At 37.4% G+C, this 11,956-nt stretch overlaps 1 protein-coding gene across 2 annotated transcripts in view; it reads left to right on the top strand.

Moving 5' to 3' along the window:
- The window catches only part of Tex11 (testis expressed 11), a 205,034-nt gene that overhangs the window by 42,114 nt on the left and 150,964 nt on the right, over positions 1-11,956 (top strand). For both annotated transcript variants that reach the window (XM_021187817.1, XM_021187818.1), the window contains exon 8: positions 1,117-1,197. In XM_021187817.1, coding sequence (XP_021043476.1) covers positions 1,117-1,197 — 81 coding nt within the window. The remainder of the gene's footprint in view (positions 1-1,116; positions 1,198-11,956) is intronic.

The following is an 11,956-nucleotide window of genomic DNA, read 5'->3' as shown; positions in this document are numbered from 1 at the left end:
TGCCTGCATCTGCCTCCCAAGTGCTGGGATTAAAGGCATGCACCACCACTGCTGGGCAGCAAATACTTTTAAATTACCATTTAAAATTTTTTATGAAAGCACATATTGGTTAAAGATTGATTCAAAATGTAAATAGACCTAGGGATCTAATGTAAGCAAAGGATGAAAAGTTTATCATGCATACTGGGCAACACTATCACTGAGCTAAGCAGCCAATCTTTCTACAGACTGGTCATAACATAGTTAACTACACATTTATTACTAAGCAATTGTATTCATATTTCTGTTAAAACTATAATAACATGTACTACTATAGCTTTAATTTCTATAGAGTAAAATCTGTGTAATGATAAAGATTTATAGTTTATTAAAGCATTATTCTCATATTGTTTTATGTTATAAGAATATAAAGCAACATCCAATTATGAAGAATTTCTCTTTAACCATACAATTTCCTTGTATTCACTGAATCATTACAGTAGCGATGGAAATATTATTTTTAATCTCCATATGTGAGATTTGATTTATTGATATTCTTGTCTTAATTTATTTTCATTTTGAAACCTTCTATTAAAAACCCTAGCAAGAGTGTGTATTCAGAAAGGTGTCAAGGTTTAGGCATGTCAGGTGAATGGAGAAGAAAACTAGAGTGAACTGGGCAGCTTATATCTTTTTGGTGTTGGAACTGGGACCTGTATATTATCTTATGCTCTAGCACTGAGTTAAATCTCCCCAAATCAAAGCACAAGAATACTCAATTTACATAAAGAGAAGACAACAGCAAATGTAGAATTTTTCTCCCTTAGAAAGTAATTTATAACATTATTTTGTTAAAAAAAGCCCTATGTAGTGACTCACATGTATAATCCCAGCATTTGGAGAGGAGGCTCATGCGGGAGGATCACTGTGAATTAGAGGCCAGTCTGGGCTACATAGTAAGTTCCACATTTGTGAGCGTGTGTGTGTGTGTGTGTGTGTGTGTGTGTGTGTGTGTGTGCGCACACACACACACACACGCGTGCGCGCTCTCACAAGTAAATAGATGAAATAAATAAGACTGTGAGACAATTATGTTGTCATTTCATTTCAACCAATTTTTGACATCCTCTTTTTTAGGCTGCTGCTCAAGGGGATTTCAAGAAAGCATCTACGTGTGTCTTACATTGCAAAGATATGCTGATTAGGCTCCCTGAAATGGTGAGTAAAATTTCTGCACTTATTCCCCCAAGAGTTTCAAAATATGCTGTATTAAGTCCATGAAGAGTTATCACTGCTGTGTGGAGCCTTTTGGAGATTCTATTTGAGATCAGTTCTACTTTTTTAGCTGATCTTTAAAATAACTGACTTCCCTTGTTCTTTATCAGAAAGGGCATTCAAAAGGTGAAGCTGGTTACTTCTTAAATTTCTTTGTTCATCCCTTTATTGTCATATGATTTTGCTAAGATTTCATGCTACATAATCACAGAAGAAAAATGAGTTTATTTCCCTGCTGATGAGGTTGAATGCAGTTAATGTCACTGTCCTAGTATTTTTCTGTACTGGGATTTGGAGGTATGAGAGATTCAATAGTATAAATTCTACTTTCTTCACTGGGTCTCATCAGAACTTCTAGATAGAGCCTTTTGCTTTTCTTTTTTCCCTTTTCTGACCCTCTTTCCCACTGACCAGTTTATCCTTCATTGTTTATGTTTGTTTTAGGCTTTACTCTTACAGAGGGATTAATGACAGAGATATATTTGTATATTAGAGAGAATGTGTCAGAGGTTTTATAAATTATACTTGTGAGATTGTTAATTTCTCTAAAATATTTTGTTTAATGTAGAACTGAATTTATATATTTCTATACTGCTTATAATGTCCTAGGTACTCTTTCATGTTTACAAAAAGTTGCAAATATAGTATAATAACTTGCATATCTTTTATCCAGAGAGTTCAGATACAATTTTTCCAGATGTGACCCATATAGAATGAAGATTTAATCTATGATTATAATCTTGGTCTGGAATATTTCTTCATCTTGCTTTGACACTTATGACCTTGACAGTTTTTAGGATGTGATTTAGTCTTGAATTTGGTGTCAATTACTCAGAGAAGAGACCCCATGTTCATGTTTTCCTATTGATTGGCATACAAGGTTGGTTTATCATAGTTTTGCTTGTACTAATTTTGATCAGGTATGTTGATAGCTCTGGTATTATTCTTTGTGAGTATACTTTGTGTATTGTGTTTCAATATGGGTTCTAAGGTTCTCTTTTCTATTTCTGTGAAATGAAATTGGAGTCTATATGTGAGTAGCTATGGAATCTTGAAGTTGGCATTGCATTGAATCTGCATATCGTAACTTTTGGTAGCATAGCCATTTTCACATTATTGATTCTTCTGATTAATTAGCATGGGGAGTGTTCCATTTCTATTATCTTCTTCAGTTTCTTTCTTCAGTGTTTCAAAGTCATTGTAGAGGTCTTTCACTTCCTTGTTTGGATATCATTTTACTTTATTTTTGAGGCAATTGTGAGTGAGGCTGTTTTCCTGATTTCTTCCTCGGCACATTTGTTATTTGTGTACAGGAAGGTTACTGATATTTCTATTTTGCCCCTTTGCTAAAAGTAGTTATCAGGGGCTGGTGAGATGGCTCAGTGGGTAAGAGCACCCGACTGCTCTTCCGAAGGTCCGGAGTTCAAATCCCAGCAACCACATGGTGGCTCATAACCATCCGTAACAAGATCTGACACCCTCTTCTGGAGTGTCTGAAGACAGCTACAGTGTACTTACATATAATAAATAAATAAAATCTTTAAAAAAAAAAAAAAGTAGTTATCAGTTCTAGAAGTTTTCTAGTGGTGTCTAGAGCCTCTTAGGTATAGAATCATCTCATCTGTAAGTAGGATAGTGTGAGCTCTTCCTTTCTTATTTTCATCACTTTTCTTAGTCTTGTCTTAATGCTCTAATTAATACACCAAGCACTGTATCAAGTAAGAGTAGATACAGTGAGCACTTGTCTCCTCTTGCTATTAGTGGAGATGCTTTGACTGTCGCCTTATTCAGTATAATATTTATCTTAGGCATAAGGTTTGTTTTAACGTGTGTGTTTGTATGCATGTGAATGCAGGTTGCTTAGGCTAGAAGAGCGCAACTGATTTCATGGAGCTGGACTTATCAGCAGTTGTGAACAACTCAACATGTGTGCTAGGAGCCAAACTCTGGTCCTCTGCATATAATATATATGTTCATAAAAAATAGTAAATCTGTAAGTGTTGCATTAATCAATAACCTAGTAGTTTTCCACCAATCATGAGAAGCTAGTTGTAATAGAATTCAGAAAAACAAGGGGTCAAAGCCAGCTATCAGTATGTATGTTGGCACCTACCTGTAATACCAATACTTGAGAGGGAGGCAGGATGATAAGTCATTCAAGGTCATCCTCAAATATGAAGAAAGTGTGAGGTCTAATTGTAATAAGTGAGAGTATATGAGCCTATACTCTCATATAGTGGAATGTGTGTGTGTGTGTGTGTGTGTGTGTGTGTGTGTGTGTGTGTGTGTGTTTGTGCCACAGTGCTCTTGTGACTGTCAGGACAATTTGGCAAGAACTGTTTCTCTCCTTTTTCTCTGTTGGTCCCAAGTATTAGAGTCAGGCCATCAGGCTTGTTAAAAAGCACCTTTATGTACTGAGCCATTAAGTTCACACATGTGAGCACACACACAGATACACAGACACACAGATACAGATACACACACACACACACGCGCACACACACACACACACACACACACACACGTGTGTGCACACATACTTTAATGTAGGCACTTAGACCTATAGAATTCACTCTTTTCCTTTCACCATGTGAGTTCCAGGTTTCAAACTCAGGTTCTTAAGCTTAACAGCAAGTGCCTTTATCTACTGAGCCATCTCTGTGGCCCAGGAGCTATTCTTACAAAGACAGAAGTCATGTTAGATTTGGGAGCCAACTTAACCCTCTGGGACCTTTTCTTCATCACAATGCAAAGACCTTACTTCCAGATAAGATAGTCATATGTGCTAGGTAGACATACATTTTGAGGGGACAGTATTTAATTTACTGCAGCCTTAATAGAGTAAATCCAATTTTGTCCTTCTTAAATATTATGTGATCACTTCTTCGGTTCCATTTTCTGGCAGGCTCTCTTCTACTTATTGTCCTGCCTCCCTCTCAAGTATTGGTATTATAGGTAGGTGCCAATGTACGTACTGTGTTAGCTGGATTTGACCCCTTGTTTTTCTGAATTCTATTACAATTAGCTTGTCATGACTGGTGAAAGACTACTAGGTTACTGACTGAAGCAACACTTACAGATTTACTATTTTTATGAACATTCAGATCCATCCATTTGCCCAAGAATTTCATAAATTCATCGTTTTTAATAGCTGAGCAGTACTCTATTGTGTAAATGTACCACATTTTCTGTATCCATTCCTCTCTTGAGGGATATCTGGGTTCTTTCCAGCTTCTGGCTATTATAAATAAGGCTGCTATGAACATAGTGGAGCATGTGTCCTTATTACCAGTTGGAACATCTTCTGGATATATGCCCAGGAGAGGTATTGCTGGGTCTTCTGGTAGTACTATGTCCAGTTTTCTGAGGAACTGCCAGACTGATTTCCAGAGTGGTTGTACCAGCTTTCAGTCCCACCAGCAATGGAGGAGTGTTCCTCTTTCTCCACATACTCGACTGGGGTAATGGTTCAGTGGTTAAAGTGCTTGCTGCATAGAAATGAGGACCTTGATTTTGTATTCCCATCACCAACATAAAGGCCCAGTTTCAGGGCACACATTTGTACTCCTGACATGGGGATGTTCTAAAGTTGTTGACACAGATGGATCCTCAGAGACTAGCAGATCTCTGAAGCTCACTGCCAGCTAGTCTAGTAAATTAGTGAACTCCAGATTCAGTGAAAGACTTTGTCTCAAAATAACAAGATGAAAAAAGCAAGTGATGAAGATATCCAATATTAGGCTCTGGCCACCATATGCATGCCTGGGCATGAATACATATACCACAGTTCATGCTCACACACATATAAATATGATAGGGCAAGAAAGGGAAGGGAAAACGTGACAAAATTATTTATATAATTAAAATAAAAGTCCTCATATCAAACTCAAAGGTTGGTGGACAAGATAATTTTAATTAATAATATTAAATTGGGCCTATTATCTATATAGTCTCATCTTAGAATTGTAGACTAGGTATTAGTATGAAATTCTTATTTCCAGGTCAGTCAATATAGCAGTGGCTGGAGTAGTTCCTTTTTGTATGACTAGTATGTTGTACATTCACATATCTATTTTCCGTGTGTGTGTGTGTGTGTGTGTGTGTGTGTGTGTGTGTGTGTGTGTGTTTTAAGACAGGGTTTCTCTGTGTAGCTCTGGCTGTCCTGTAACTCACTATATAGACCAGATTGACCTCAAACTCACAGAAATACAGCTGCCTCTGCCTTCTGAGTACTGGGATTTAAGGCATGTACTACTACACCCAGCTTAGGTTTTTCATTACTTTTAATGAAAGGTTTTTGGCCAGTTTTATTCCATAGCTATAACTTCATGTGAAATGGATTGTTTTAATACTAGGAAAGATTGGTACTTAATATTTACTTCTTTATAACTCTTATCTGTTAATAATTATCTGATTTGTTTTGTTATCTTAGTATTAGACCAGATTCCAGTTTGGAGAAATAAATATAACATAAAACACAGGAAATCATAATAACCATAACAGTATCATTTTGGATTCCTTCTCAACAAAATACTTCTTTTTCCATGTACCAAATGTTTTTGTGACAGAGGTAAAGACAAGAGGTCATATTTAGGGGAGATTGGGATTTTTATAGATTTTGTGAGTACAACCAAATGTTATTACTTATTTTATAATTAGAAAGGGAAGTAAGAAATGAAGAGTAATTTTATAATATTGTCTGTTTACTTCCCGTGACTTACCTAATGAGGAAACTTGGGCTCTTAAGATACAGTGTCTTAGTTTCCATGTTTCATCTATTATTCTCCATAGTTGAGAATTTCCATAGATCATTAACCCTAACTTCTGCACTTAGAAGTTGCCCTGTAGTTACCTTAGATTATATTTCTGTTAACGTAACCAGTATTCCTTGTTGAACTAAAGTGTAGGTTACATTCCACCTTTTGAGTTTGGGGTTAGTTCTGCAGAGCCTGTGATTCGGATCTTCCTGCCTCCTCTCTCAAGTTCTGGGATTACAGTCATACATTAACAGCACATGCAGTTGAACAGGGGTTCAAACATAGGGCCTTGTGCATGATAGGCAGCTACATTCCTTAGCCTAACCCAGTTTAATGTTGTAGAATCTTTAATATAGATGTGGCTTTTTTTTTCTAGGAAACCTCAGTTCATATATTTTAGCATCCCATGTAAAGCAAAAAAATATTTCTTGCTTGCCTTTTCTCTTTCCTTCTTTCCCATATATTTTCCAGTGCTGTGAATCAAAGCTAGGGTCCAGGGCATGGCTCACTTCTTTAAACAGTTATTTTTAAATGAATCTTCATATTTCATATTACATTAGAAATGTTTTATGAATACAGGAATTTCTATTTTGTTCAGAGATGTATACTTAATTCCTAGAATAATGTATATAACGCTTAGCAAATCATTGTTATTGAATATGTAAATGAACAAGCCAATGAGGCAGAGTTGGTAATTCTTGATCATTTCTTTTAAAAACATGCTACAAATACCTTTACAGATTTTTAGCCTTTTATACCTTTGTTGTTATGTTTAGTATTTTGTTATTTTTTTCCCTCTAAGAAGTAGCATTTAGTGTAAATAGATTTGTAAGAATGGTGAGAGGACAAACAGAAAATACAAAAAAAAAAACTGGATAAAGGCTTAGTATACATAATTATTTATCAGAATTTTGTTTTACATTTTCCTCTAAACCAGTTCAGTTGTAGGCGTCTGTGCAGTAAGTTGGTGAGAACATCATTATGGCTACATAATTGGGATGGCCTTGTATGAACCTGTGGGATCTGGAGCATGTAATGAGTTAAACTGTTTCTGCTACAATGTCAAGAATACATTTAAATACCAATGGATGCTTTTCAAACACATATTGGCAAGTTTAACAAGACTTCTTTATTTTAGATTCAGATATACAGTAGATCTGATGTGCTCAGTCATGCATATTGAATTTATACTTTTTGAATGTAGTCTCATTCAAAGGGAAATTTTTTATAAAGAAAGCCAAGGCGTTATACATTACTCATGAATAACTTGCCTCAGATCTTGCATTCTTAATTGAGGTTCTGCTTCTTAGTCTTGCTCTGGTAAAATTTATAAAGAATTCCATTTTTATGGATAGACTTCTATGTAGGTGATTTCTTTAAGTACTTAGGGGCATTAAGATAAATTATTAGAATTATAAAACAGCTTTACATGTCATTTTCTAATATTTTGAGAATTGGAAATTCTATACAAACATGCAATTGATCTAGTTCATTGATTTACCCATAACTATGTTCCTATGGTAAATTCATATACTTGTTCCTGCTTTTGTCTTTATGATCATTTATGTGAAGGAAATTTAAAGGAACCATTAAACTATTTCCAAAGAAGCTTTTTAGCTGGATAGTTCTTTGGATGTTTTTCAAAATTTAAAAATGTTGAGAATTTTATTTTCTCTTTGAGTACATTCTCTACTGTAATACTTTTACTGGATGTAACAACCCAAATATTTTTGTTTATCATTTTGTTAGTCAAGTGATCAGATTTCTTTAAAAAAAATTTTTTTTGGGAATTTCATACACATTATTTCCCTAACTCCTCCCAGATCTACTTCCATCTCTGTACCTACCAAACTTTGTATCTTTAAAATTTTTAAAAATTATTTTTATATGAGCCAGATGTACTGGTGCATGCTCTTAATCCCAGCACTTGGGATTCAGAGGCAGGTGGATCTTTGTGAGTTTGATGCCAGCGTGATCTACATAGTGAGTTCCAGGATAGCCAGAGCTACATCATAAGAACCCGCCCCCCCCCAATATTATGTATATGGGTGTTTGCTTGCATGTATGGACACCTTGTGTGCCAGTGCTCACAGAAACCAGAAAGATGTTAGATCCTCTAGTACTAGAGTTGAAGAAGTTGTTAGTTACTGTGTAGGTGATAGGAATCAAATCTGGATCCTTTAGAAGAGCAGCCAGTGCTTTCTTTTTTTTTTTAAGATTTATTTATTATTATACATAAGTACACTGTAGCTGTCTTCAGATGCACCAGAAGAGGGCATCAGATCTCATTACAGATGGTTGTGAGCCACCATATGGTTGCTGGGGTTTGAACTCAGGACCTTCAGAAGAGCAGTTGATGCTCTTAACCACTGAGCCATCTCTCCAGCCCCAGCCAGTGCTTTTAACCACTTAAAAAATCTCATCAAGTCCAATTTGTGTTACCCAAATACTCTTGGGTATGGGGCCTTGGAGCCTGGTGGATCTGCCAGGAGTCACACCTTTAAAGAAAACGGATCTCCCAGCAGCTATGGTTACCAATAGCTCATGCTCATCCCCCATCCTCTGCTCTGTTCTGAGATTTTTATCTGTCTTGAACTTGGATAAGTCTTGTATATTTTCTCCTAACTGCTGTGAGTTCACCTTGAGAGCACAGCTGTTATGGCTGCCCTGTTGTATTCATCCACTACCTCTGTTGGTTTTCTACCCTCCTTTCACATAAAGGTCCCTGAGCCTTCTCTGGGGAAGGGGTGCAATATAGATATCCAGTGGAAGTTGAGTACTCCAACACCTCTTATTTTCTTCAAGTTGACCAATTGTGCGTCTTCATGCTAATTATCATCCACTACAAGAATAAACTGCTCTGACAAGGGTTGAGAAATACACTAACCTATGGGTATACAGTAAGTCATTAGGAGTCAGTTTAATCCTGTGTTCTTTTAACAACATAATAGAAGTTATTCTATATATTTTTTAAACCATATACCGTGAGCAACTTACAAATCCTGATTTAAGAGTTTATAGTATAATTTTAAGAGATTATTTGAGAGAAGAGTTCAAAGAAATCATAGAGATAAAATAATTTTTGATGGGAAGTAGAACTTTAGATAAGAGACTTTGTGAGTGTAGAGCAGAGTAAGTTTACTTGTAAGAGATTTGGAGATCATTTGTTTGTGTAGTTGTTACACTCTGTGAGAATTTGGAAATTAAGTATGCTGTGTTTTAAAGCATTGATCAGTACTGAGGCCAAGCTGTAGTAATAAAACCTGAGTCCGTGGAGGAAGAGAGAGAGAGAGAGAGAGAGAGAGAGAGAGAGAGAGAGAGAGAGAGAGAGAGAGAGAATGGAACCCTGTGAGAGTATGTTCCTATAAGCTCCAAGAGGGAGTGAAGGCTGGAGCCAGAGACAGCTAGGAGAGTGCAGGGGGAAGGGAAGCCAGTAAGTATGTTTGTATGACTTTGTGGTATTCCTTGGCTCAAAACTTCTAGGATACCTTTTCATCTGAGCTGTAACACTTACACTCACCATTAAAGGATAACTTCGAGTGTGTGTGTGTGTGTGTGTGTGTGTGTGTGTGTGTGTGTATGTATATCTATCTATCTATCTATCTATCTATCTATCTATCTATCTATCTATCTATCTATCTATCTATGGAAGCTTTTATTTATTTTTTTTTAAGTTGGAAATGTTTTTTGTTTTTTTGTTTTTTTTTTTTAAAGATTTATTTATTTATTATATGTAAGTACACTGTAGCTGTCTTCAGACACTCCAGAAGAGGGCGCCAGATCTCGTTACAGATGGTTGTGAGCCACCATGTGGTTGCTGGGATTTGAACTCAGGACCTTCAGAAGAACAGTCGGGTGCTCTTACCTGCTGAGCCAACTCACCAGCCCGGAAGCTTTTATAGTAGTAGGTTTCCATATGAATTTTTCAAAAGACCTTTAAAGTTAGTTATTCCTCCCCATATTCCCTCCTTTACCCTGTCCTTATATCTCCCACCTCATTTATCCCTTCCTATTCAATTAGTCCCCTTTCCCCCATATGTAACTGAACTCTACATCTCTTTCTTTCAAAGCCCTCTTCAATTCTATGGTCCCTTACAAGTTCCTTGGCCTCTATAGGTATTCCAAAATGAAACATATATCTAAATATTCAAAGCTGGTATCCACATATGAGAGAAAACATGATGTTTGTCTTTCTTGTTCTGGGTTACTTCACCCTGGTTGATTGTTTCCAGTTGCATCTATTTAACTGCAAATTTTACTCTTCTTAACAACTGAGTCATATTCCATTGTGTAAATGTATTACATTTTCATTAGCCATATCATATTTTCATTTTCTACTCACTAGTTCATAGGTATTAAGGATGTTCCCATTTCTTGGTTATTGATACTTAAGCAAGTATCTCTATAGAAGTATCTAGAGTCCTTTAGGTGGTATATGTCTAAGAGAGTACTGCTAGGTCATACAGTAGAACTATTTCTAGCATTTTGAACAAATACTGCACTGATTTCTATAGTAGCTGCAACCAGTTTATGTACCCACCATTAGTATAATAAATGTTTCCCTTTCCTTACATCCATACCAGCATTTATTGTTTCTTAGCCATTTTGACTAAGGTAAGATAAAAATTTCAAAATAATATTGATTGGCATTTTTCTGATAATTAAGGATGTTGAACATTCAAAAAATTTATTTCTCTGCTATTTACCAGTTCATATTTTGAGAATTATTTCTTAGTTCTCTGACCTAATTTTTAACTGGGTTGTTTGTTTCCTTAATGCTAAGTTTTTTTTTTTAGTTTTTTTATTTATTCTAGACATTAACCCTTTGTCAGATGTACAGTTAGTAAAGATATTTTTTTTTTTTACTCTGTAGGCTTCCTCTTAACTCAAATGATAATGTCACTTGCTATACAGAAGGGTTTTGGTTTCATGATGTTCCATTTGTCAGTTGTTGGTTTCAGTACCTGTACTATTAGGTCCTGTTCAGAAAATCCTTCTTGATCTTTGCTCCGGTGCACTGCCGGGGAGAGAGCAGATTGGAGAGGTGTCACAGCTTCTGGGAAGGATCCCGTTTCTGGTTCCAGTCACCCGGCACCTTTCCTGCCCGAGGAGGGGTGTCTGCCCGGGAGCAGTCTCAAGGCCTGAGCCAGAAGGTGAGCCATCTTTGCTCCAGTGCACTGCCAGGGAGAGGGCAGATTGGAGAGGCGTCACAGCTTCTGGGAAGGATCCTGTTTCTGGTTCCAGTCATCCGGCGCCTATCCCGCCCAAGGAGGGGTGTCTGTCCGGGAGGAGTCTCAAGGCCTGAGCTGGAAGGTGAGCCATCTTTGCTCCAGTCCACTGCCGGTTAGAGGGTAGCCTGGAGAAGTGACGCAGCTTCTGGGCTCCAGTCTGCGCTGGCAAGAGTGTGGACCACAGAAGCTACACAGCTTCAGGACAGACAGAAGCAACCTAATTTCTGGGACAGACTCTATTTCGGGTTCCAGAAATTTGGGCACCTTCCTCTTCAGAGGAAAGGTGGCCACCTGTGAGGGTTCTGTCTGCCAGAGCAGGTGAGAGAGTCATATTGTGTCCAGGGTCCCTCAGTGGCTAGTCTGTGCAGGCGAGTGAATGATATGCAGAGGAAACACATCTTCTGGCACAGGCCCTGTTTTGGGCCTACATCTTCAGCAAGGAGGCAGATCTGAACGACAGCCCTCTGTGAACACTCCCTGGTAGAAGAGAGCTTCCCTGCAGAGAGTAATCTGACCACTGAGACTCAGGAGAGAGCTGGACTCCCAGGACTGCTGACAGGAGGAACAAGCTCCAACCAGAGACAACTATAACAACTAACTCCAGCGATCACCAGATGGCAAAAGGCAAAGGTAGGAATCTTGCTAACAGAAACCAAGACCANTCACCATCATCAGAACCTAGCACTCCCACCTCAGTCAGTCCTGAATACCCCA

The sequence above is a fragment of the Mus pahari genome, chromosome X (assembly GCF_900095145.1).
Source record: "Mus pahari chromosome X, PAHARI_EIJ_v1.1, whole genome shotgun sequence".
NCBI lineage: Eukaryota > Metazoa > Chordata > Mammalia > Rodentia > Muridae > Mus > Mus pahari.
The sequence above is the reverse complement of the archived record's forward strand: the minus strand, read 5'-3'. Positions and strand labels throughout refer to the sequence as shown.